Here is a 27,956-nt window from a genome sequence, read left to right on the forward strand (position 1 = left end):
TAGTTGATTTGAACTGTTTTACTCGGTCAGGCTATCTGCTCAGGTAGTCTGGGGCTCAGCAGAGATGCTGCACCTTGACATGATTGATGGGTGGCGGTCGGTCCTCCCATTTTCCACACCATAATTGTCTTAATTTTCAGTTCTTCACATTCTCTTGCCTCCTGTTAGCGTACTTTAAATTATGGCGACGGTGTGATGGAAAATATTTGTGGTTTTCAAACTTTAACTTATGTTGCACCTCCATGTCTAATGACTACTCTGGTTAAGTACATATTGTTACAACTTTTTCTTTTAAACTGTGTTCTGGCTTGTAGCTCACAGTAGTGAATAAAATATAGAGATTAAAAACATGGAAAAAATAATCATGATGCAGGTGTAGCCAGGGTTAATGTCTCAGTGAAATAGCTTAGAACATTATCAAACCAATGCTCTACAAAGATTCATAAAAATACATCTATTCACAGTGAGAATGACAAAAACTCATTCAAAACAATAAAACTCAATAAAATTGCAATTATAGCTACATAGAATATCAAAAATTGGCAAGAAGCTATTTCAATATAATCTTGCTTTTGAGAATGAAACAAGAAATTTGATTTCCTCTGTTTGTTTGTTTGTTTATTTCAAAAGGGACTATTCACATCACATAATATGCCAGTTAGCCATAAAGGCTAGTGCAAAATATAAATACAATCTATTACAGTGCAATGCAGACAAATTAACAGGCTTCTCCCAAAAAAAGAGAAAAACAATAATGATAATTAAAAAGCATTTTTTTATGTAAAAAGTTACAAATTTAAATAAAATAAAAATCTATATAGATTTTTGTAGTGAACAAATGTTGAACAATGCATTTTATTCGTAGCATCTCGGGTCTATGAATTGTACGAACCCCGAAACAGACAATTACCATTCTAGTTATTTGTTTATATTATAAATCATATTATTATCGCAACATTTACCATTATGTTAGCACATTATTGTATTCCTAATATCATGCAACACAAATAGCTACTTCTGCTCCAGTTCTGACCAGCATTTTTACTCTTATGCCAACAGATATTCACATTCTTCACCTTTTTTCTCCCTTCATTTCTTTTTATTAAGATTTCTCTCATTACTACTTTAATGACAGAAAATGGGCACAAAGAGAAAGTTGTAAGGCATGCAGCAAAGTTCTCTTTTAGGTGGCACGACTCATAACTTCCAAAGCTTCTGATCCACTTTAAGCACCAGCGTAAAAGAATGGTTTATTTATGTTGTAAAACTTTTAAGACGTAAGGTTCTAGCCTTAAAATATGATTATATATGTCCTTTAGGTAGAGAGCCTCCATCCATTTGCTTGTACACAATTTTTGTTGGGTGCTCTGCACCAATATTTTCAATGATTAAATATGTAGTTGCTGAAGATGCAGACAGTCTGAGCTACAACACGAAATAATTTGATTATTTGGAGAAGATGGAGTGATTTAGAGTTTTCGTTTTAAAGGTTCGTGTTAAAATCTGGTTTGCATGAGCCTTCTATGAATCTGTCCATCATCTGTCACGCATCACATGCTTATCCAGGCGCTCACAGCACACACTGCTGAGCAGAACCTGCACACGCTTGTGTAGAGGGTCTGTAACTTTAGCTCTCCACCTTTCCTTCTGATGTCTGTCAGATTCCTTGTGGCATATCTTTATTTTTTTTATTTTTCTCCAGACAGGCTCAGATCTACGAGTGTAGGTTTGTGTATCTGACGGGGAGCGAATCGTGGCTGGCCCTTAAAAGCACAGCTGTGAATCTTTCATGATGTCTGATGCAGCAGCTAAAGTGGGGGAGGTACAGAGTGTGGGAGGAGGAGAAGGAGATAAAAGCTTAGTTTTTTCCTGTTCTCTCCTTTCTATCTTCACATGGGACAAGAGTTGCTGAGGGGTTTGATACAGATGCTGGCTCCTCTGATCTGCATTTCATCTTTTACTGGATGAAATGCTTTTTCTTCTTAAAATGCATCGGGATCCATATTTCTATTTGCTATACCTGCTTAACCCTCTTTGGCTCGTGGGAGTACAGGTGCCGCTCTGCTCTTATTATCAGGCGAGAGGCAGGTGTACCCAGGTGTCGCCGGTCCATCACAGACCCAAACAAGCACATACTTACACTCACATTGCAAAAACACACAAGTATTACCAAGTATTTGCGTCTAATTTCTAGAGCAAATATCTTAGTACACGTGAAATAAGGCAAAACGTGCTTACATGTAACTTTTTAGCAAGAAATAGAAGATTGTTTTAAGTCAATAATTTCTTAATATTGAGGAAAGAGTGCTAGTTCCACTAGTAGATTATTTCACTTATGGGAAAAATGTTTTGTTATAAGTGAAATAATCTGTCAGTAGAACTATCAACATTAAGAAATTATTGACTTAAAGGAAACTCCTATATCTTACTGAAAGTTACTTGCAAGTTTTTTTTCTCTTATTTCAAGTGTAGTAAGAAACTAGACAAAGAAAATATTTGGAAAGATTTTGTGTTTTTGCACTGCGTACTAAAGAATGATAAATGAACCTACATGATGTTTTTGGACTGTGGAAAGATACCAGAGAACCCACTAATGTACACTGAAAACATGAAAACTTCATGCAGAAAACTCCTCCTGTTCTGGATTCAAACCAAGAACCTAAACTCCTAAAATCTATGCTAAAAGATTCTCCCTTTAAAGAAATGAAACAGGTTCATGCATGCTCAGATTGCCTGCTTCTGCAGCTAAATATTAAGAATGCTTATAATTATTTAGATATAGAAAAAACGTAATTTAAAGGTTAGATTTTTTAAAAGTCTTCATATCAGTTGTAATTCCCTGATTTGTTGCTGTGATGATTTCCACTCTTGATGCTGTGTGTAATTTGGTTTGGCATGCCCTCAAGATTTTATTTTTAATATCCTATAATGACCTCAAATATAATCATAATAGATGACTTTTATTAGTGTATTTTCTGTTTGTTTCTGTATCTAAAACAGCTTTAAACTATTGTAGTATTGGTGTTATGAGTTGATCAGTCAAAAATATTAACTTATCTGGATAATTTTCTGTGCATGTTGTTTTAATTTCGTCACATATCTTCCATGGATTTTTTTAGTTAAATTTATTACTATGTAGCTTCTCTGTTTGAGATTCATTAGATAATTCAGCTCTGCTAAGTCTTCTTATGGTACGTTCAATTTGCATTGCTAAGAAATAATAATAAAGAGATTATGTAGGAATCCTTAACTGGAAAGTAAAAAAAATTAACATATGGTAAAAAATTGGAAAATTGTAGCCAAAACTCCTTCACCTCTGAGTTTAAAAAGTTCTGGTAAAATTAACACAAACTTATTGATCAGACTGGTTGGTCATGGAGAGGAAGGGAATTCATCTGAATTAGGTTTTGCGAGTGTTATTACCATAACTGACTGTAAATCAGAGAAAACAAAATGGAAAACCTAAAAATGCTTTAGAATTAGGCGGATAAACAAATACAGCTAATAGAGATAATTATCTGACAGTTATGACCTTTTAATCACTGTAAATGTTGCTGTGTGGAGCAAAATGGTTTCTCTTTTAAATTTGCTAACTAACCCATTGTCAGACTGCAGTTATAGTAATTAAAAAATAGCAATTTAAAATGATAATATACTGAAGTAATAAGTACAGTAAACAGAATATATCAGTGTGTAAGACTTCTGCTTATACTGTGTGATTAATATTGTCACATTGGCGATTTTGGTCCCACATTTGATCCGCTAACTCTCATTGTTTTCCTTTTTTGTGGTAGAAATAAAGAATGTGACCATAATTGCAGCTCTGAGTGGTTCATCAAACTGACAAGAAGCTGAATGTTTTCAGATTGGAAGATTTTTTACTGAATACATATTTGCTTTCTAGTTGTAGATGTTCAACATGCATAATGTCTGTGAGTAAAATCTCTCCGTGTTTATCTGGCGAATGGAAAGATGCGAAGGCCAGATCCATGAACCTCTCTTGCGTCTTCACAATAAGCATGTGTTGTAGTAACTGCAGGTAAAAGCAGAGAAAGTAAAGCACAAGCCGTTCGATGCTTTAACATCAATCTTTACCCCTAAAATCGATTTGGTACAAGCCGACATCGCTACTCAATAACCTCTGCCTTTCTCTTCCTCTTCTCCCGCTCTCCTTTCCCCCAGTTCACACCTCTCCTCTCAACTATTTTTACTTCTCTTCCTCCCAGCCTTCTTTTCTGAGAGTCCATCTGTTTTCCAAACGAGGAGATGAGTTGTTTGTCTGATGTGGTGGACTCTGTGGTTAGCCGGCTGCTTTATGAGTCAACGCATTTTAGATGCGCTGTAGAGGTTAAGGCAGAGTGTGAGTGTGTGAAAACGAGAATGATTTATGAGTCTCTGCATCACATCTACATGACGTGAAAGTGAAATAGGTTCAGGTTTAGCTGAAACATGAAGGTTAACATGAAAGTGTCTGTCATCATTGTTCAGCCTCACAAAATAGACAAATCCGGACAGAACCAACACATGCAGTGATTGCTGTAAACTTGTTATAATGCCAAAATGTCAAACTTTATACTCAATATCCAGAGTTGGGCAGAATACCCCAAAATTTTACGCAAGTCAGAGTGGCACTACTTCAACATATTTTTACTCAAGTAAGAGTAAAAAAATACTTGGTAAAAGGTTTACTCAAGTGCTGAGTAACTCATCAAATTAGCAATCATTTCATCTTTAAAAAATACATAATCAGGTGGACCAAAATATAAAGTTTAAGTAGAAATGTTGGTATTTTAAGAACCAAAACTATAAAAATTCATAAGTAACAAAATATAACAAAACTAGAAAAATGTTTCCAAATCAGTTTCTTTCAATAAAAACTTTATGGCACTTTAACAAAAGCCTCAAGTGAGTGTCTGTGTCTGGTGAGTTTTTGGTTAAAACATGTTTGTCTTTCATTCAGTGGGTAGAAAATCCAGAGATTTTACTCAACTAAGAGTAGAAATACTTCATAATAAAATTACTCAAGTAAATGGTAAAAATACTCCTAAAAGTAAATTTTTTGATAAAAATTTCCTCAAATAAATGTATTTGAGAAAATGTAACTAGTTACTACCTAACTGATCAAATTATCAGTTATTTAATATTTAAAAAATTACATTATTAGAAGTATGAAAATATAAAATTAAGTGGAAATTGAAGAAAATGTTTCCAAGTCGGTTTCTTTCAATGTATCATTGACTTGCAGCAATTCCCCAAAATGTCCTCTAGTTCCCTTTTATGCTTGAACTAACCTGAATAGTTACCTGAACTACCAGTTTTAGTCAGAACATTTAGTTCATTAATTAGCTATCTGCGCTTTTAACAGTAATAGAAATGCTTTGTTGCTTTTTTTGTAAATGAAAATGGTTGGCCTTTCTAATATTATATATGTAAACAAAAGCTAAACAAGCAGAAAACATTACATTAGTTACTAACTCTGTATGTGCGTTCATTTTAAATGTGGGTGTAAAGGAGAACGTAATGAGCAGAATACCGGCTCCCTGCTCTGGATTTGACCTGTCATGCATCGTGGGTGGTATGTTGGACATGAGTGTGGTTTTCCTAGTGGGCTACGTTCAAACACAGACGACGTAGAGCTACGCTGCTGCTTTCCATTTCACTCAGCTGCTCTGTATCGCTCTGCAGTTAAAGCTAAATCTTCAGATTTCAATGTTTTCCAGCAAACATGAAGAAGAACAAAGTACAAGATGATGTTTGGATGAAACAAGAAGCCACTAATACATTGTCTGATCTACTAAATTCCTGTCTGATCAAGTTGAATTTATTTAACGCAGTGCAACTCTTATTGTCTTTTACCTGAAAGATGTTGTTTTAGCTTCGTGTTTCTGTGAATTCCCATCTCTAAAAATCCCAGTACACTCTGATTACTCATCTGCTTCATCTAAAATGTCACAGTTAAAGGTTACAGTTTATTTTCGGGTGGCGTACTAAACTGGGTGTGAGGGAGGCATTATGTCACTGTGTTTCAGGTTGATTCAACAGAGCAGACAAAAGTACCAAAGGTAAAATGTCTGTTATGATCTGCGTCTGCTGGAGGGAATGAATTTCTTTTGGCTGAAGTTTTGTACACTAACAAACCCTTTAAATACTAAAACGCCCCTGCATGCTAAACAGTAAGGCTGTATTAGAGTGACTATTGCAAGCATCTGAAAGATTAGTGTGAATATAATGAGAAATGGGGAAAGAAATGTTTGCAAAACTTTGTCAATATTCCGCTGATGTCAAAAAACACAATATCCCAATTGCAGTGTTTCCATTAAATTAGAAACACAATTAAAATCACAAGTGTTAAAAAAAAACATGCCGGCACGCCTTAGCTTTTTATGTGACCCTCTAGATTCTAGACTAAACACTAAGTGTGCTTAAATATTATGTTATCAATAAAATCAATGCAGCTTTTATCTGTTTACTGCCAAATTATATCAATCAGTCCCTCCAGTTTCTTGAGAATTATCGTGGAAATTCACACTAAATCAACAAATCCCTGCTCTTTTTGGGCTAAGAATTGGGAATTTATTGCAGATTTTTCTCAAAAATTTTCAAAATCTGCCTTACTTGTACTAAACAGCTGCCTCAGCCTTATTTGATGTCAGATTATAGTCCATGATCTATACGGCTAGTAATAAAAAGTCACATTTACTGTCATAAATAAGCATAAATATTTCCAAATTAATTCCACAAACGGTTAGATTTTTATTGCAAAAAAATCACAAAAGAAATCGCAAAATCCTGGAGGCTCAAAAAAGGTTCAATAACATTATTTAATTTGAAGAATTCATTGATATTTTAACAGTTGGTGAACAAGTTTTATCAATACATTCTGGCACAACTGGCCCTTTAAGAGCATTCATGATCTTGATTTGGCCCAAAACAAAAATGAGTTTCACACCCCTGACCTTTAACTACTTCCTGTTCTTCTTTATGGTTTGCACCACTGGCAATGTCCGGTTATTGAAAAAGTGTCTCCACTGCAGCTTTGTAAAATAAACCAATTTCAAAAATACCTATCAGCAAAACCTTTCATTGAAAAACGAGAGTTTTAAAAAAAATAAATAAATCACATTTCCATTAAGCTAAATGGTCAATGGAAATGCAGCTAAACTAGCTGTCAACATAATGTGGTCACTGTGCTAAAAGTTTTGCACTATTTCTTCTCTGGGTTTTTGTGTGAAAAATGAAATTTCTTCAGTATCTATAGCTGTTGGTGCTTTTATGGTCCACAGGTGTCCTGAGTAAGAGGTTGCGGCCTCACATGCACTTACACCCGGGCTCCTGATGGGATCAGAGCTGGAGAGTATTATCTCTGTTAGATCCTAGTGTGTGTCCCTGCCAGTGTATCTGTGACAGCTTTACAGCGTAGAACAGACAACCTTGACATAAGCTGCTGTGATCATCTTTGATACCTGTTAGTGGAATGAAGTGAAGACTGAGTTTTAGGCTAAAGAAGTGGATTTAATAGGCAGAGTCAATGAGACTTAATGTGGTTGCTTTCAGTGTTTTATGAAACGTTGGAAGTTAATACACAGGCACAGAGATGAATAGAGCAAGATGAAGAATCGAAAAGTGTGTTACATTTTTTACTTATGTGTTACTGCATGTGAGAACCAGACGTAGTTCTATATTTAGACAGACGGCTGTGAAAATCCCAACCCCCTGTAGTGCTAATGCTGCTCTGCAGAGCCTCACGCCCTGATGCTTTTCATCATTTTAACCTCCCAAGTGTTGGCTCAGATGTTATTTTATGTTTTTTATTGTTATTTCATGAAGTTTCTGCTTTATTACATCTCATCCTGTTGGGAATGACAGAGGACTTTATTTGATAGTGTAGAAAGAAACAGCTCCTTGGCTCATAACATTTTGAAGACATTGGTGGTTTAGATTCTCCTGATTTACAAGGGTATCTGTAGAACTTTTAGAAATGTGACTTTTTTTTCTAACACTTTCAGTCTTGTAATCTCTCATGAGCACTACGGGAAGACACAAAGAAGAACGATTAATACTTTACTAACTTCTTCCATTATACATGTACTCTCTATGTTCATCTCAGACCCAGTAGGTTGACTTCTGGATCTCGATTTCCTCTTTTGCTCTTTCCAAAAGAGGAAATCAAGTTGGTGATTAGCATCAGCTTCTGGCGGTATTAAATAAAATACAATAAATAACCATAAACAAACTGCAAAGCAACAGCTCCTAACGAGCAGTTAGCTGCAGTTAGCAGCAATTAACAGCCATTAGCAGCAGTTAGCAGTTGTAAAATTAAACATGGCTAAAATTCCCAGCACTAATAAGTGTTAAAAATATACACAACATATTTCAAACGTTACTCATGAAATGCTGCATGTGATTACATGTTAAAATAAAAATACTTGCAAAGAAAACACAGAGTTTATACCACAGTTACCGACGGCAACTGAATAAAGGGGGAGGAGCTGGCAGCTACTTGTTACTATGGTAGCTATCAACGTCAAGAGCAGCAGAAAACTTAAAATACACCAATATATGTCTGGAGAAACAACTTCTTGACTAAACAAAATAAATTCAAAGAATAATTAAACACATTTTGACAAACTTCATATATTTAATATTGTTAGAATAAAACCCTGTTGCATACAAACACATGTATATTCCTTCATAGGAACACAGGGCAGGGGTTAGTTTATCCTGTGTTTTTTCAATATGCCGCCTTTTTAATGTAACACCCAGGAATCGGTTACAGTTGATTAAAACTTTTCAGTTAATGCTTTGGATGTAAATATGTGTTTAGGCAAATAGATGTTTTCTTCTTTCCTTTTTCTTAATCATAAAAATGAAAACACATCTGTCTTATGTCAGCTAGATATTTCTTTTTTGTCTTTTCCATTTTGATGAGTGTTTACTTTAAGTAGGCAGCTGTTTCTGGTCACAGTTTTTTACTCCGAGGAAACAGGAAGTATTAGATTACTAGCTAAAAGCTCACAGATCTATTTTATGGCTTTTGTAAGTATCTTTACCAGCGGTGGTAATAAGGGTTGTGTAGAAGCAGCGTGAATTAATTAGGATGCCACACTGTAACCTTCATCTGAACCATGAAAACTAGGACTGGCATGCTGCCTAGGTAATGTCTTTACAACCTGAATCAAGTGACAAGGAGCCAGAATATATAATCAAACTACAGAGATTATCTGAATTTTAAAATATTCTCAATCAGTGATGTCACTAACTCGTTACTGAATGAGGCAATGTGGTTGCCTCATTCAAGCATCCAGCTCCCCTGAGCTTTACCTTGTGGTAAAATGTTACCATTGTACGGTTTTCTGGGTTGCTGTAAACATGTTATTTTGCCACTGAAATGTGTTGAAAGGAAGTTCTTAGGCATCAAGACAGAAACTTAGAGATGGACGTGTTGGATTGATGAACAATTTATTTTAATGAAAATGTTTGAAAACTCCAAAAACTGGAGTTTTTGGTAGAACTATCCTTTCTACCATTTTCTCCATAAGAGCAGAAATAAATACCAATATAGTGAAAAAATATGGTTATGCAGTCACTATGTCCAGATTAGTGATAAGAACAAGTTTTAATCTCGTTGTGACTGCAGGAAGACGCAGTTCCAGCCACATAATTGGTTAAAAAAGACAGAAAAGAAGCTATAGACACTTTTTTAAAATAATTATTAGTTTCATTGTTATCCCAATAAATACAATAAAGTATTGCGATACATTTTTAAGTTCATATGGCCAACCTCTCCTGAGACTCATTCGGTTTTCATTCAATCACTTCTTCAAGCGTTTGTCTCTCATCAGGTAATTGCTGGTTCTTTTTTAGAGCCAGTAGGTATGAAACGGTCATCTGCAAAGCTTCTTTAACATTTTTATTTCCATCTTAATGAATGCGCTCATTAATCCCATCTTAGACCCCGCTGTAGGTCTAAGATTTGCTCAGAAGTTAAACCCATGTACCAGGGTTTCGTGTTTCCTCCGATGGCTGTGATTGCCTCATTCAAGCATCCAGCTCCCCTGAGGCTCCAAAAGAAAACCATGTGGCTGTTTCCCCTGCAGCTCTAATGAGCCAGTGTCACACTCATTCAGTTTCTTCACCGTTCTGACTCTGAAGACTTGATCTGGAAAGGGCCGACCTCAGGCGGCGGCCTAATGTTCCTCTGACCGACAGGGAGAGAGAGAGAGAGAGAGCGTTGATGGAGGATCCAACACGGTGTTGCCCCCATTTGCCCCCTTTTCTTCTCACGCAAACATTCATATCCACCCTGTTCCTGGCCACAGCCTTCCAATGTTGCTGGATTAGGCCTTATGTCTAATCTGCTAATCTAAACCAGCTAAGCTTTGCATTAGCAGGTCACCCAACATGATTTCTTGTGCCCTTACTTTGTAAACACAGGGTATGCGCGCGCAGTAGGACTGCAGAAACCGCCAATAGACCTTTAAACTGTCAGTGGTTGCCATAGTTACCCTCACGCGTCTTAACATTAGCTAGGATGTTGTTAGCGTACCACAACTGTTTAACACAGCATGATAAAATAAATTATGCAGGTGATGATGATGAGAGAAAATGGCAAAAAATACAAAAAAAACTTCAGTGGCTGGTTTTAACTCTCACTATCAATATTAAATTTGAGATCATCAGCTCTCAATGAGAAATGTAGAGGTTCTCTAAATAAGGCTAACATGGTGAGCGAGGGCACTGGAATAGGGTTTTCCTAAAATGTCAGTTTTCATTAAAAAAAGAAAAGAAAAGAGAATTTATTTTCTGTTTATAAAGGACAGAGGGAAGAGAATAATTTCTTCCTATTTTGGTCACACCTAGCGATAAAATTAAGATGTGACTGCATCCATCAAGGCAGGCGATAAACTAAGCCATTAGACATTTAAAATGCAGCAGATTGAACCGGATGTAGTGTGAGGTACAGACATGCTGTGCTAAAAGTAAAATCTCTGACATCTACACATGGAGCAAAGCTACCGCAAAGGTGAGGAGAGGTAATCTGCACTGACTGCGAGTTTTAAATGATTTTGATTGCCTAATTGTAAGTAGTTTAAGCAGTTAGAATAATGTACTCTTGCCTGTTTTCTGAAGGTGATGTGCAGCAGAGTGGCTGCTGATGCAACGTGACGTCGACTGATAATCCCTCTACACTTTCAACCCTTTATTTCATGCTTGATTCAAAGTCTCATATTGATTTGTCATGGAGAGAGACGAACCAGTCTTGATTTAAAGGCATGTGTAGAAAAGAGAGTCAGAGATGGCTTGTGTGACCTTTGGCTGCCCCACAATTATTCACATGCTTGCACAAATGTGCACACTCAGAGGCAGATCCTGACTCTTTGCAACATGCATGGCATGCACCGGCTGGCACATGTTGAGCCTTTTTGCACACTGAGTGAATTTGAGTAAAAGTGGTCATTAGTGCAGGAGCTTTGAGGTGCTCCCTGAAATAACATAGAATTACAGTATTATATGGAGGAGTTGGTGCCATGTGTACACACAAACACACACACATGGTTAATGAATGGTTTGGTGAGATATTCTTAGTAACGTTTTTTACCCGGTGTCTGCCCATTGTGTTCTTTTTTTCCCTACATATTCCCAACTTCCTTTTTGTTGCTACTAATTTTAAAATGAAGGAATACCTGAAATACTTCAGATTTCTAATTATTTTAAGCTGTTGTAAATGTAGTAGCACTTTTGATTTATTCAGTGATGGTCTCCTAATTGAGATAGTGTTTCATGTGCAGCGTACTAATAATAATGATAATTCACAACTTTTGAATCTGTTTCTGTTCTAAATCCTGTTTCCAGGCTTTTGCTGCATTTTGATTTTTGAAATTTGCAGGTCTAAGCAACAAGACAGGCAACCTGATTGAATTTTATGTTGACTGAAGCTTTGAGCAGCTTTACTTGCTGGGTGAAATTATCATAAACCGCTACAAAACTTCATCATAAGCAACTTTTTAGATCCAGTGTAAATTTATAAATAATAAAGTTCAACAGATTTATTAGATATTTATAGGGTAATGTTTGATTTTTTTTCCTTCCTTCTGCCTTTGTGTCCATTAACGGTACTTTACTCCTCCTGATTTGTCGATTTCTATTTTTTATCGCCCTCTAATCCCTCCGTCTTTTTCCTTCTTCTCTCTGCTCTCTTATCATTACATCTCCCCTCGTCTTCTGCGCTCCTTTGCTTTTCACTGCATAGTAAAATGGTAAAAGTGTACTTTGGGAGGAAGTCCATGTGGGACATTAAATCACCTACAGGTGGTCTTAAATGATGAAGAGAGTGTGAGATGGAAACACTCACACACACACATTCCATAAGACTCTCATTTAGGTAGCAGTAATTTGCCGCAGTAAGTGACAGGGTTATTGTAAGACGCTCATTAGGAAAGGGAAGCAGTGAATAAACGTCTGACTGAAGGGAATAAATTCAAACCACTGCGCCACTTTTACTGCTCAGCAGTGAGCTGCTTTGATGTGGCGTGTGATGGCAGAGCAAGGGCAGGATCAGGGAGTGTGTTAAAATAAAGACTGTTTTAGCGGAGGCTTTGCATTTTATTTGTAACGACGGCGTTTGGTTTTGCTTTGTCTGTGTCATGGTTTGCGTGAACTGCGCCGTTTGTGTGCATATGTTGTCATATTGGAGAAATTGGAGGTCACTTTGGTTACAGTTAGGGAGGCGGTTTCCGCAGTAACTAACACGGTGCAAAGTTGCTTCCTGTGACAAACTTTCATCCCAGCGGGGGAGAGTCAAGTAAAGACGCAGTGAAAGGAATGAGGCCATAACATTAAAATGAAAAAGAGGAGTGGAAGAAGTTGGACAGATTTGAGGAGATGAGTTAAATGAGGGCAGGATGGATGAAAGTAGGACAAGAAGAAAAGAGTTGAAAAAAAGAGGAGAAAAAACTGGTGAAAATGTTTCAGTTTTTTTAGTTTGTCCTTGTGTGTTGATAACGATACCATCTGTTCTTAAATTTATATGGATTCAGTGACAACAGTAATCCAAATTAATGGCATTTGAGCAAACAACAGGACAATGACTTGCTTTAGTTAATCAAATGTATGTGTTTCAAGTCTTGCCTTTTTGACACGAGTTTATACTTTAACAATAATATCATAAACCAGATAAGCTGCTTCATGTTTCTAAAGAAAGACCTATAAAAACAGTTGTTTTTTTTAGTTAGAAAGCTGCGATTCAGTTGTTTTAACAAGGAAATAACCTCAATATGTATCTTTCTGCATCACAAATGACTTGATTTATGTCTTAATCTGGACTGGTTCCTTTTATAAAGCAGCAGTAAAAATAAAAAAAGAGCATAGTTGATTAAAAACTCAGAAATTATACTTCTAAGTAACATCTCAATTCCTGATTAATTTGATGAACTAGGAGTACTTATGGATGTTCTGATTATCTCTTGAAATAAATTTTTAATTTGTCTGTACAGCAACTCAATGAGCCAAAATCATCGAGTCAAAAGGAGTTGACAGCGAAAAGAAATGTTTGTTACTGAGTCAACAATAAGCTAAAAATGCAATACTTAAACTATAAACAAAATATAAGTCAAATTTGTTGCTGGAGAAGGATGTGTAAATTATTCTACATCCAAAATTTAAAACAGGTTCTGGAGATTTGCCTTATTGAAAATAATTTGGCTAATTTTCTAGGTAAAAACCCCAACAAAAAACAGTTTAATCAATGAGGATTTGGGCAGCTCTTTCTTTGAACATGCTTGCTGTATTTAGCCAAGTTTATGATATTAATAAAAAGTAGATTTGGGTAAAAAAGTCACCGGTTCTTCAAGAGAAAATCAAAAAGTGTGATTATTTGTGTTTCAGCTAATATTTTCTATTGTAAGAAGATTTTACTTTTTAAAATTGTAATTAAAGATAAAAAGTTTCCATCTATTTTAAATACCCGTACTGGAGGTAGACATTTATATCTTTCTTTATCTGAAGTCTTGGGCCACACACAATCAGTCCAGGGGCCGCAAATGGCCCCAGGGCCGCAGTTTAAACACCCCTGATCTAAACAGAGTGGATAAGAGTGATGTTAGCAGAGTGGAGCTCTTTATGTTTGCATTTCTCTAAGGTGGAATCAGCTGAAATACAGTAATACACGTGGAACCTTGTCATTTGGCTCTGCTGACTCGGCGTACGCTCTGCCTCACCTCTGTGAGAGATTAGTCTGCAGCGGAGGGCAGGTGAGACGTGTGATGAAGCACTTCTGCTGCAGCTGAGGGCGCAATTAGATTTTCACATCTCATTAAACCTCCTGAATGCCTCAACAGTTCCGGATCTTGGAAGCATTTAAAAAATAAAAATTTTCAGAGGTAAAGAGAACTGATTTAGTTTACTTTATGGCGGCTTGTGCTGCAAGTGAAAACTGAGGAGAGAGTTAAAGTTGAACAACCTAGATAATTATAAAGTAGTAAAATACAATATAACACAATCAAAAGAGGACAAGTCAAACCTGAAGGCCACACAGAGAGGAGTAAAGCATGTTTGTATGATTTGTTGCTTTAAACTCCTGTGCATTGAGGACGGTGCTTCCTGTTGGAGTAGCTATCATTAATCTCGCTGTCTATGGCCCCATTGTTTACAGTTTTCACAATGTAATCGCATGAAATAATATGCTTCACTGTAAAACATTTGAGCCACATTTAGTTGTCTACTGTATTCTAATTTTTAAGTAAAATAAATGTAGAAAGATTTACAATTTGAACCTAAATGTGTGAGTTTGTGAAAGATAAACTTACAGCAGTAAGTTGTGTTAAATTTTGTGTTAATTTTGTAAAACTTCCAGTTGTTCAATAAACTAGGGTTTTTTAGGTTAGCACTTAAAAAACTGAAAGGAGAAAAAGACAGGAGTGGGAACTATTTCCCAGAATGCTTAGCGGCATGTTTGTGTATCCTGAGATGGAAGTTCGTTACATTGATCTGACTCTTGTGTTTTAAGGAAAATGTTTATTTTAATGTCCTGTTCAAACTAAATGTTTTTGAGCCGAATTCATTGTGATGTTTAATAAAATTCATTATCAAATCAGAAATTTTGTTTGTGCAGTTTGAAACAAGAATTTAAATGATTCTAAAGTAAAATAGTTATTTTAACTCGATATTGTGAGTGAAAATAATAGAGGAATACAGTATGTGTGATTTCTGTTACACATCATGAAATAATTATTGGTTTAAATTGCAGCATTGAGTAAAAACTCACAAGTCAAGATTAATGAACTCAAGAAACAATGTTGTTAAATCAACTTCACGAACTTAAATCTCTGAGTTAAAACCAAAACAATTTTGACTTGAATTGTATTTTCAAGGCAGCAGGTGAACTTTCACTTTCAAGTTAAACCACTTTCAGATGTTTTGCAGTGCAATAGATTACGTGAAAAATAAATACCAGGTCTTTCCAACTAATATTTGAGAGAGAAAAGCTCTGATTTGCTGTGATGTGTTGTTGAATGATTGCCTTTAGCAGCCTTTCAGTCATGCTCAATCATGAATTATTTATGTGAAGATCAGAGGAAGCATTATTCTTTTGTTTAAGAGAGAAAGGTCCTCATTAAACAGTGTGCATGTGAACAGGATTTCACTGTTTGAGACAAAGGCAACATAATTTAAGTTGACATTTTTAAGCATTTTTGACTATTTATTATCAGCAATTTGAAAGTGGACTTCAAATAAGAGCAGCAGCACACTGATAATTACAAATCATAAAACCACAGATATTAAAACCCAATATGGATAATTAAAAAAGAAAAAAGTCACGATTGGACAAAAATACAACTCAGTATGAGTCAAAGTGGAGTTTGAATGTTCATACTCTATACTGCAGTCTAAAAACTAAAATCTCAGAGCCGGTTGAGAATGAAATCAACATATTTCTATCTAAACTTTATCTTACCTTCCTTTTTAATGTGTGGTAGTAAAATAATATTTCTTAATTTTCTAAAAAATAGTTTAATTTGTGGTAACAAAGTCTGGAAATCACCAAAAAATTAGGAAATAATAAAATCAACCAGTTTTCATTCCTGAAATATAACAATTCTGCTGTCTTAAACGGGAAAAATGCAACGGATCTTACACTAACGGCTGAGAACATATTTCTCCTTATGAGCAAGGTTTGTTTTTATTTTAATATTTTTATTCTTTAGTTTGCCATGTAAAGATATGAACAAGTTAAATTGAAAATCATAATAAGAGTGGGGACAGAAGGAATCTGACAAAAGCTGAAAGCAAAAATTTAATATTTAAAAAAAGTGTTTTACACACTTTGATGGTACAAGAATAAAAACCTACATTTTTCTTTGATTTGGTCACACAACTCTGTACCTCTGCATTATTTATAACCAGAGGTGTGACCAAGTCACTGTGTTGCAAGTCTCAAGTAAGTCTCAAGTCTCTGTCCGAGTCAAGTCTCAAGTAAAGACAGGCAAAAGTCGAGTCAAGTCTCAAGTCAGGAACCTTTAATTTCAAGTCATTTCGAGTCGTTTTTATTTTATTTATTTTTTATAATTTGCAATTATACATAAAATTCAAATAATAGACCATTTGTTCTTTTTAAAATATGTATTTGAGGTTCATCTGTGATCCTCTTATTCATCTGGTATTCTTCAAATCTGTCAGAAGTAAACAGATGTCAGAAAATAAATTACAGCCTTTCATGAATTACATTTGACTTTAGTTTACTCCTTCTATTCATAAATAAACATCAACACTACAACAATCATAGTTTTCAAAAAATGAAATAAGTATAAATGAAGTTATCACAAGTAAACTCAGGAAGGTCTGGTGCATTTATTTTTCTGCTTTTATTTCTAAGTATGTTAGTTTCAGTCCTCCGTAAATATGGGACAGATATTCTAAACACAAAATTTATTTGGGACAGTCACTGTATTTGGTCTTTTTTTTTTTTTCCCAGCAAAGCTATACTACTTGGAAATGGGTTCTGTGCGACATGTGACAGTCACGCCAGTCAGTGCATTAAGTCAAAAACAGTTGACTTAATGCACTGACTGCAGTAAACAATATATTGTCAATATAATTTTCCAACGTAGATGTCTTCAAATACACCAACCATCCTTAGATGATACTAGACCCGGCTCATCATCATGATGGGACAGAGAGACTCTGTTCCCGGTGTTCAGGTCCAGAATCTGCTTTCTGTTCCGGAGCCCCGCTCACTATCCACCGGCTTCCTGAGCTAACACGGTGCACATTATTTGTGGAGGCATTTGAAGGACCGGATTTATGGTAAATCATCACCAATTTAACCCGGAGTACACATGCTAACACGAAGTTAGCTAAAGTCAACTATCTTACAGCAAAAGAAAAGTGCCACCTACCGATCTTTGTGAAGCTTCAAATGCCGGACAAAGTTGGACGTCGTGGCATCTCCATCCGATATTCTCTTCTTGCATGTTTTACAAGTTGCAGTTCATTTTTTAGTCGAAAGTTCATAACCTATGTAGCCAAAAGAAATTACTCGCGGAAGCATATTCGAGCGGTTATTTCGTATTTCGTTCCCTGAGCTCTGTAGCTTTGCCGCGTTTTTTTAAACGTCCAAATCCTGTTAATTTGATTGGTTGTGCTGCAGCTACGTACACATACATACATAAGGAGAGAGGAAAACCATAGTGACGGTCTGCGCATATTGATACGGAATGAGTGAAATTAATTAATGACGCCACTTTATAAATAATGTGTTTTAAATTTTAAGACTTTGAGTAAAAAATATCAAGTCTTTTCAAGTAAACAGCTTCAAGTCGAGTCAAGTCCCAAGTCAATGGCATGAAAGTCAAAGTCAAGTCCGAGTCTTTGAGCATTTTTTCAAGTCAAGTCTCAAGTCGTGATTTTAACGACTCGAGTCCGACTCGAGTCCAAGTCATGTGACTCGAGTCCCCACCTCTGTTTATAACTACTGTTACATAATCTCTTGGTAACATCAATTTATCGCTGTCAAAATCTGACCTGAATTAGCCTGAGAAATCAGCTGGGGTTGAGATGTTATTGCACAATCAAATTAATTCAGCATTCATCTGGCTGAACATGGTGCTGCATGTCGGCACCGAGCGCAAAGCAACTCTGTTACAGCAAGTTCTGATCAGTTCAGCGCCTCGTTTTCCACAGCCTAACTGTTTCTGTTTGGCTCTTGGTGTGCAGGCACTACTTTGATAAAGTGAAACTTGTGTGGAAACTTTCTTCCAGGATGTTGCTCATACTTAACTCTTTTGATAAGAGTGTTGTTCAAACATTTAAATTTGTAGGTGTTCATTTTGTACAGCTTTTCTAAATTTATTTTGAGAAGCTAATCTATCCCTCGGAATAGCTGTGTTTTATATTGTGACATACCGATATTGGCTGATCAGAAAAAAATATATATTGTGACAGGATTTTTCTCGTATCGCCCAGTTTTAATCTTAAGCAATTTTCTTCTCTCTTATTTATTTTATTTTGCAAATGTTGCAATGGAGTTTGTCATGGTAACAAATGAGCATTTAGCATTTTGTTGTGACAACAACCTGAGAAGAAACCTAAACCAGGCCTCCTCATAAAAAAGAGATGGTGTCTAAATGTGCTCTTAAAGCAGCATTAAAATTTCTCTGTAAATCTCAGTCTTGTTGGCACATAAAAAAAATCACAACTTAGGGAGCAAACATGTTTTCTTAACTCAAAAATTGATTTACCCGTAACTATTGACAGAAAACAAACCTATATAATTTTTTATGTATGATGCAGAAGCTTGCAGGACACAACAACAAACATGTTTAAAAATCCTTAATGCATTTCTGATCAGGTTTCAGAAGTAAACAGTGCTTCGGGTTTTGATGAATTGATGAATTTCATTCCTGTTATTTCTGAGTAAATCTGATTTGAATTCGTTTTAGCTTGCAGAGTGTAAAACCCATGATTGTAATTTTATATTCCTGTCACCTCACCTTCCATTGCCTTGATAAAGGTTTGTTTTTTTTGTTGTTGTTTTTTGCTGAATGTTGGGTTATTTTTTTTTTAAACTGTCAGAATGCAAACTGGTGCAGGTTTGGCTGTTTGTCTACTCAGCACATTCGGTGGGGATGGCTCACTTGTCACGACGAGCTCAGGTATGTTGGATCTGCCACGAGGAATGTAAGGAAACAAAGGCTGATGAAGCAGAAGAGCGCGATGCCAAGAAGGAAGTCTGAGCCAAATGCTTTGAATGGGAAAAGGGAAACGAAATGCTAAATGCTACTGTCTGTCTTGACGTGCATTGTGTGGCCAACGCATTTGGCTGCTCAACATCTGCAGGCAAAACGAGGAACATGTTTGGATCTGAATGGATTCGGGATTTTTGTGGGAATCTGTGTGGAAGCCAAAGATGGTGGTGCACTAAAGATGTTTATCCTCATAAATTTAACAGCAGAACTTTGCTTGTAATCAATACTAAAATATTTACCCAATCCTAATTCATGAAGTGAATAAAACATGTGCCTCCAGCAATGAGCAGACTAATCAGAGTTTTATTGAGTTTAGCCTTGACAGCACGCTGTACTTTACAGCTATCTGACTGTGTGACTCCTGTTGGTGCTGCTTACATTGAAATTGATCCTCATTTTAAATTAGTATGAAATATGTTACCTTTAAGCATATAATTTCTAATGTAGCCACATTTACATGCTGTATAAACAGGGATTGCATTTTACCATGCAACAAAAATGATATTTTTCTAGTCAATTAGTATTACTACAACTATTTCTATTTGCTGAATGGCAGCTGAAGAAGGAAGATAGTTATTTTTGAGCATCTTACAAGAAAAAAGAAAAAAATATTGGGATTTAAGTTTCCTAAAAATTGAAATAACTAATATGGAACAATCTCTCATTGCTTTTTTATTACTTGGCTTTTGACACACCCTGAGACTTTTGTTTCATTTTGCTATTTTAAGTCTGTTTTCTTATTGTTTTTTATGTTTCAAATGCTCTTTAATGTTATTTGCAAAGCACTTTGTTGCAGCTGTGGGATTTTTAAAAGTGGTTTATTAATAAAGTAGTAGAAGCAGTAAAACAAATGAGAAAAAAGCTTTTTTTGTAATAATGCCTGGAAATTAAAGCTTTCCCTCAAGTAGCTCTAATGCTACATGTTGGGTCACAGAATAAAGATAAATTAGTTTCAAAGTGGCAACTAAATAAACATTTTAGTAGCCATTACAAAGTCCTGATTTGTAGAAAATGTGTGGACAAAGCTGAAAAGTGTGTGTGAACAAGGCAAATGCAGCAAGTTATTATGATATATCCAAAACCTGTAAACCTGTTACATAGTTTAAAATGCAATTATATCAAAAACTAAGGCAAAATAAGTGAACTTTTGACTTTTAAGTAACATTTCTACAAGAAATAAATTTTCTCATTCTGGCATTGAGTGAATAGAAATACTTTTGTTAATCCTTATGGACATATTTGTTTTAGTGTCATTTTAAACTGTATTTGCATTGGATAATTTTGATTTATGTTACACAGACTATGTAGATTTTATTTTTCACTGGAAACAAACAGTACATAAAAGAGTGCTGTGCTAATGTATGGCTTTTAAAATAAACACAAAGCAGACGAGACAGAATGACGACTGATTAATGAACTCTGAATCGTCTTCTGTTTGAGCTGCTTTATTACAATTAACAAGTGTGTAATGAAACTGTTGGCAGCAAACTGTTGGTTTGTTTTTGTCAATGCAGAGTCATCCATCTCTTCATGGTGATTCATCTCAATGTGGGGAAATTTCCACCCCTTCTTCTGACTCAGATCACATCTGGTAAAACTGAGAATAGTCCATATTAATCAGGGACATTTGAGCATGAGCTGCCGGCAACGTCATAATCCCACTTGTTATTGATTAAAGAACCTAGTGTTTTTATTGCAGATGGACAGAACTCCTCCCATTGCAGGAATCTGATTCCTCATCTCCCCGAGGCTGACGGCAATGAGTTATGTCAATGAGGGTCTCTTGTAGTGCAACCTTGTGTGTGTGTTCATCCCTCCAGATGCAGACATAACAAAATATATGCTGCAGCCTGAGGGGCAAACACGGTGTGAGCAACCAAATCACCTACTGAGACTGATTTCACCTGGCCCACATCTCCTCTCAGTGTGGAGCTTTTCACTCACCGCTTCCCACCCTATTTATTTACAGCCTCTTCCACTGAGTTTTGAAGTTTTGAAGACTTTGTCTTGCAAAAGTCTTCATTCTATCAATTTCTTTTCTCCCAGCCTCAAACTTCCAAGTTTTGGGGATTTTTTGACAAAAATGTGCACTAATGGATGGTGGTGTTTTTTTGTTTTTGTTTTGGAAACTTCTGAATCAAAATTACTTCCTCCGGTCTGATTTTATGGTCTTCTAGAATTTTGGCAGTTCTAGTGTTAAGATTAGAGGACAAATCCATTTGGTTGTACATTAAATGGCACTTAAGACGGATAAATAATGAGTTATTAGATGAGTATTTTGGTTGTGGAATAAAAGGGTGTGTATTATGTGTTTTCCAGCCACATAGAATCATTTTAGGACAAAATCAAGTAATTATGTTACCTTCAGCTATCAAATATCAAATATGATACGTTAATATTTGATATATAACATGTCAAATATGTCATATATCAAATATGACTTAAAAGTAAATTTGACTTTGTAATTTAACATCTTGAAATTGGGCCTCTGTCTCTTTAAAAACTCCGGCTCTTTCTGAAACTCCGCCTTTGTAAAGTCATCACAACATGACTCTATTAATCCTTAAGCAACCTTTTTACCAGCATTGCAATGAGAAGTACAGTGTACAATGAGCTCAGCAGATATGCAGTTCCACCAGGTGTTTGCTAATTACTGCTGGCTAGTCTGAAGGAGCTGAGTGGGGGAGCTGCTCTGTAATGTGGAAACTTGAGAACTGCAGCTCAGAGGAGAAACTGCGCCTCGAACGTGGTGCTTGTTCCACCTAGGCCACACGTGCCAAACTCAAGGCCCGGGGGCCAAATCTGGCCCACAGGAGCTTTCCATGTGGCCCTCCAGACTCCAAATTACGTCAATTAGTCCTTCCAGTTTTTCACAAATCCTCAAAATTCACACAAAATCAACAGATCCCCAGATTTGTTTCTGATTTTACTGCAAAATTTTCTCAAAATTGGCCAAAAACATTGGGTTTAAGTGCCTGCTGCCTCAGCCTTACTTGATGTGAAGTTGTAGTTTGTGATTTAAAATAAAAAAGGAAGTCACATTTGACATCATCCATTAGCACAACTGTCGCACAAATTCCTTACAAATATTTCTAAATTAGCACCACAAAATCGGTGATTTTGATTGCAAAAAACCCACAAAAACAATCACAATCATTATAACATGATTTAAAGCAGAAAAAATAAATAGATTTTACACAATAATGTCCCTTTAAGTTGTGCATAAAGGCTAGAACTACAAGCAAAATTTCAAATGACTGGTTTTGTAAAGAAAAAAAGATGAGAGCGTAGAAACAAGGTGCTACATTAGGCGCTGCTTCCTGTAATCCAGCTCTCCCTGTTATCACATCCTGCACACAAACCACCAGTGAAGGATTCACGGAGAGCTGCTGATGAAGGCGTCTCTCTTCTGCTCCACTTACTGCGATGAACAAATTCCTGCCCTGCAACCCAAATACACACCCACACACGCACGCCAACGATAAGACGAGCAGCCACCAGCGTTGGACCTGTTAAGAAGGCGGAGAGCAGTGAAGCACACAGCTGAGGGGAAACTTACTCACCCCTAACCTTCTTAGACGGAGGCTCACAGACACGCACAGGGAGGGAAATCCACAGGACTGGTGTCTGTCATGAGACTAACGCTGCAGACAGGCTGCAGGCTACTGGAAGCCTAGTCGAATACTGTACATCTCTATGTGCAAAAACATATTTGCATTTCAGAAAATGGATAGAACTCGCACACAAAAACGCAGAGTGTCGAGTCTATAAATGTATGACTAGTGAGAGAGAAGGTTAACTTACTGACTGGAGGAAAGAAGGATTTGAGTTTCTGATCTGAACTAATGAACGCTGAAGCTTAAAATTAATAACATTCTATGAAATATTGTCATTTTATAAATTAATAATAATAAGTTAATGAAGGAATACTGCATCAATCAAGTTTATTTGTATAGTGACATCTTAGCAAAAAATATCTTGTTTTAAGTTAATACTTACTTAATTGATTAAAAATGTATTAGTTTTATTGGCAGATTATTTCACTTATAACAAGACATTTTTCTCAAATAATCTGCCAATGGAAGTAGTACTTTTTTTTTTTTTTACAATATTAAGTATTTGTTAATTTAAAACAATCAATCGAGTTTATTTGTATAGCACATTTCAGCAACAAGGCAGTTCAAAGTGCTTTACCTCATAAAAATACAAAGTCATCAACTGAAACATTACATTTTGTCGTCGTTACACATCAGAATGTTAATTAATGTTTCACTTAAAATGTTTCAAAAGCATCACTGAACAGCTGGGTTCTTAGTCTGGGTTTGAAGGAGCTCAGTGTTTCGACTGTTTTGCATTTTCCTGGACGTTTATTCTAGATTTGTGGTGCATAGAAGCTGAATGCTGCTTCTCCGGAAGGTTGCTATGGCAATATCAGATCTTTAATGTATTGTGGTGCTATATATTAACAGTATTTCAAAGTAAATGTAGTTTTTTTAAAGTGATTTGACACTTCAATTACTTAAATATTCATGCTTGACTATATGATTTGAAATATTTTAGTTTGGATGTCAGTTATTCTGATTAAAAGAAGTTTAAAATCTTAATGTGAATGAAGCAGATAAATCATCCTTTGTATCAACCAAAGTGTGCATGTTTCATCCTCCTAACTGGCTCGCTAACTGAGACACAATCACATTCACAAAATCCCTCTGTAGTGTGAAAATTGCTGCCTTTGGACACAATGTTTGGCAGAATGCTGTATATAGTTGGATGTTTTCTTAACTGCCCCTGGAAATCCTCCGGATGTTTATTTTTTTATTTTATAAGATACAAAATCTAACCAAGAGTTGTTGAAAAATGATGGTTAGTTATTACCACAATTTTCAGCAATAATATCACAATTACACATTTCCTGATGTCATGCAGCCCTAATTTCATCTAATGCAAAGGACTGACATGGATAAATCTAAATGACCTGAGTTGCTTCCAAAATCGACTCAGCTTTTCTTTGAGCAATTTAACGAGCCTCCCTGGGCATTTAGAGCGATGGTGAGCTGAAACGGAGCCAGAGTTTGTTGCATCTTTCTGACATTGAATATTGGAGATTTTTCTTTATTATTCATCACTTCACTCTGTGCTCTGTCACAAGAGGCTCAAGGCTACTCATTTAACCAAGTCAATTAGTAGTTTGAAGTTTGTTGTAATTACAAGACACTAATTAATGTGAAAAAGCAAATGAAAATTATAAAAACTGCTTTAGTGTTATTTATTTTTTTAGATAGGTTTAGAGGTGTTTGTTAATGTTTTACTAGTGAATTTATAAAAAGAAAAAGTATTTCTTTTCATCCCCACTGAATAGTATTACTAATTTAAAATGAGTAATATTATGTTAAGTGATGCCTTAGGTAGACAACCTATTTTTGTCAGTTTCAGTTTCTTTATTATTTATTTTACCTCGGCTGTTCATTTCCTAATTATACTGACTGAACTAATTAAAGTTGTTTTTACATGTTTGGTCATATTGTGAAGCTGTACTGGTGTAGAGTTATGATATAAATCTGTAATTCAGTACATTTAAAATAAGAAAGAAAAAAGATTTAAGTCAGATTAGCACTGTGTTTCTGTATCGGATCTGTACCGGCCGATAATTAAAGCCTCTGATTTTAGAATTGGAAGTGAAAAAAGTGGATTGATGCATCCCTATTTTAACCGTAACCCTGCATCATCTGAAGGTCACAAATTATGTATCTGAAATTAATTACAACAAAAAAGAGATTAGCATGTTGTAAAGATGTTTGCATGTCTTAAGACCAGGGTGTCAGGGTGTGGAAGGTACTCTAGCTGTTAATTTGCTGTAATTTCAGGTGTCACTTGGTTGTAAATTAGAGTAATGTTGAAAAACTGACTAATTTAGTTATTGACTCATAAAAATTTATGCATTTCAATTACGTCTCTCCCTCTTTTTAAAGGTGAACAGCTGAGGATGTGTCCTCAGGGTCCCACTTGCTGCACCATCACCATGGAGGGAAACCTGGCCAGTCTGAGCGCCCAGGAGACCGAGGGACTGATCAGAGAGGCCGGCAGGTCCCTGCAGGCAACTTTCAACAATCTCCACAGGAGCTTTGACAGTAAGTAGGGTGTTGGTGTGTGAGTGCATACAAGACACTCATTACTGCCAGAGCTCAATAACAAACCTTCAGAAGCGCACCCAGAGGAGCGTGACATTTGTGTGTTGGGTATTTGCGAAGTTGTGTTTGGCGGTCAATACCTCAGCTTCAATAACAGCAGTGATTATGTGTGTGTGTGTGTGTGTGTGGATGCAGGTTTGTGTGTCCTGTGTGACAAGAAGACCCCTGCCTGGGCGCTATAATGAGACCGGAGTCAGCCAGACACAATGAAATGCGATAAGCCGATCCACTGATCTTTAGGGATATACACACGCACACACACACACACACACCCCCGCCAACACCAGAAAAAAGGTTGCCCCTGGAGGCAGTAGCTAGTTCAGCTAATGAGCTGTTGACCCATCGAGGAGTCAAGGCTGCAGATCAGTGAATATCAGAGGCAGAGGGCGATGTAGAGAAGAAGAAAACTGAGAAGTGCCTCCAATACCAACATGGAGACACAAGCACAGCAAGTGAGAACAAATCATCGGCGCTGAGCAGAAACAGTGAGTAAAAACGCAAAAATAAAGACAGAGACTGGGCAGCAGGAGGACAAATTCAGAGCAAGACATTATTATTATTAGTCTAAGGCGTAAGGCCTTGTGGACTTGCAGTAATGTGGCTGTCCATCTGGTTGTGGTTACAGCAGCCTGGCAGCAGTCCACAGCCTTTGAAACCATTATAGTACAGAGACAGCACTCTGATTCTCTAATATTCTCTGTTTTTTCTCATTGTCACTTTGTATCCATCTGACAGAACCGGAGATATTAAAGGAACCATTACAGAAAGGTTTTTTTTTTTCTTTAATTAGGCAAGAAAAAGAAGCTCAAGCAATAAAAGTAACCAGTTTACAAAATGAACGCATTTGTAAAGATATGAAGTTATTAAACCGAACTGGGCTGTGTGTTTGGATCGGACTGAATTTAATGAATCTGACTGATCTGAAGTTAGTTTAGACGACTGAATGCTGTAAAGGCGGGAAGGGAAGAGCATCCAGCCTAAAACATCTGCCAGGTCGTGTCCACGCAGTGGTGGAGTGGGAGTGGTTGCTGTGACAACCCAGTGGTAGGAAGTGCCAAACGGACAACAACATTGGGTGATGTAGAGAGCAGCATTTATACTGCTTGAACTTTTTCACATTTGAATTCTCGTAGCTAAAAGTGTGAAGTCGAGTAACGATTCTTCAAACCGATTTCAGGATCTGGTAAATGGCTTAAAGAAGCGTCTCACTAAAGTTAAACACTCGCTGTTTGGCTACTTTCACACAGCAGGGCTTGATGGTCAATTCTCTTTCTTTTTTACTTTTTTTTTGCTGTGTGGTTGTTCAGACTACTAATTAAACCGTGGTGAAACTTCTGTTTGAACGGTTTACCAAATCAGCCCAAATGCGCAGAAGAAGAACGTTGACGTCACACAGCAGTGAACAGTTTACAGAAGTAGGACTGAGCCGCTAATGGATCAATTTTAAAGTTTATTCAGCAATGGGATCCGACAGGATTGTCACAAGACGAAGGACGCTAACAAAAGGAAAGCAAGTTTTTTTTGGGACATTTACTGAAACTTCTGAGTTTTTGTAAATTTCAGTGACGCAGAGTTCTTTCATAATTTTATAATGTCTATAATATGTCCTGATTTACCTTGTGTGGCTTTTTCTGGTGCAGAATTATGACACATGTCTCACGTCAATCACATAAAAGCTGGAGAAAACGCGACATGACCGTTCAGACTGCAGACGCTTTGAGAACAATCGGAAACGGATCCAATTTAGTACCACATATGGAAGCGACAGAGCAGATTTTTTAGGGTAGAAAGAGCAGAATCTGTCTTTAATCCACTGAACACCTGGGAATTACACCTGTGTTTGTTCTGCAAAGTGCATTGAGATAATATTTGTTGTGGATTGGTGGATTACATTTAAATCAAATTGAATTGTTAAAATTAATTTGCTTTGCATAGTTGTTCTCTATAATGTCTTTCCAGCTGATGGGTATCACTTTATCATCTGGAGAGAATCCAGTTACTTTTAAACTACCTTGTAAACGTAGTAGTTTGCATAGCTCTACTAAAAGAGATATTAAAGTTCAGAGCTGGAAATGAAGTGACAGAGATAAATCTGCACAATTTAACTCTAATAGTATTTAGTTGGATTGTCCTTACAAAGTCTGGCGTCAGCTTGTTGTGTCCTGACTTTTTCCTCTGCTGTCTTTCTGTAGCGTATTTCACGGAGCTGCACGGCCAGTCTGAGCGCTTGCTGCAGGAGGTGCTGTCTCCGCTGGGCCCCCTGTACTCCCAGAACGCCCGTCTGTTTGCAGAGCTCTATGCCGACCTGCGTCAGTACTACCGGGGCTCAGCCCTCCACCTGGACGAGAACCTGTCCGAGTTTTGGTCCCAGCTGCTGGAGCGAACGTTTAAAGCCTCTGCCCTCACAGAGGTGAGTACAGGAATATGCCCTCTTGGGCCTTGAGTTTGCTGTGGTTTGAAATGCTAGTGGATGTGTATTGACATGAAATGAGTTAAAAAAATGCTAAGTTAAATTGAACTGAGCTGA

At 36.6% G+C, this 27,956-nt stretch overlaps 1 protein-coding gene across 1 annotated transcript in view; it reads left to right on the top strand.

Annotated features, from left to right (window-relative positions):
- The window catches only part of gpc1a (glypican 1a), a 43,110-nt gene that overhangs the window by 6,136 nt on the left and 9,018 nt on the right, over window positions 1–27,956 (top strand). Inside the window, exons 2-3 of the mRNA XM_032572306.1 lie at window positions 25,211–25,369; window positions 27,622–27,839. Of these exons, the coding sequence (XP_032428197.1) occupies window positions 25,211–25,369; window positions 27,622–27,839 (377 nt within the window). The remainder of the gene's footprint in view (window positions 1–25,210; window positions 25,370–27,621; window positions 27,840–27,956) is intronic.

This window comes from Xiphophorus hellerii, chromosome 9 (genome assembly GCF_003331165.1).
Source record: "Xiphophorus hellerii strain 12219 chromosome 9, Xiphophorus_hellerii-4.1, whole genome shotgun sequence".
Taxonomy (NCBI): domain Eukaryota; kingdom Metazoa; phylum Chordata; class Actinopteri; order Cyprinodontiformes; family Poeciliidae; genus Xiphophorus; species Xiphophorus hellerii.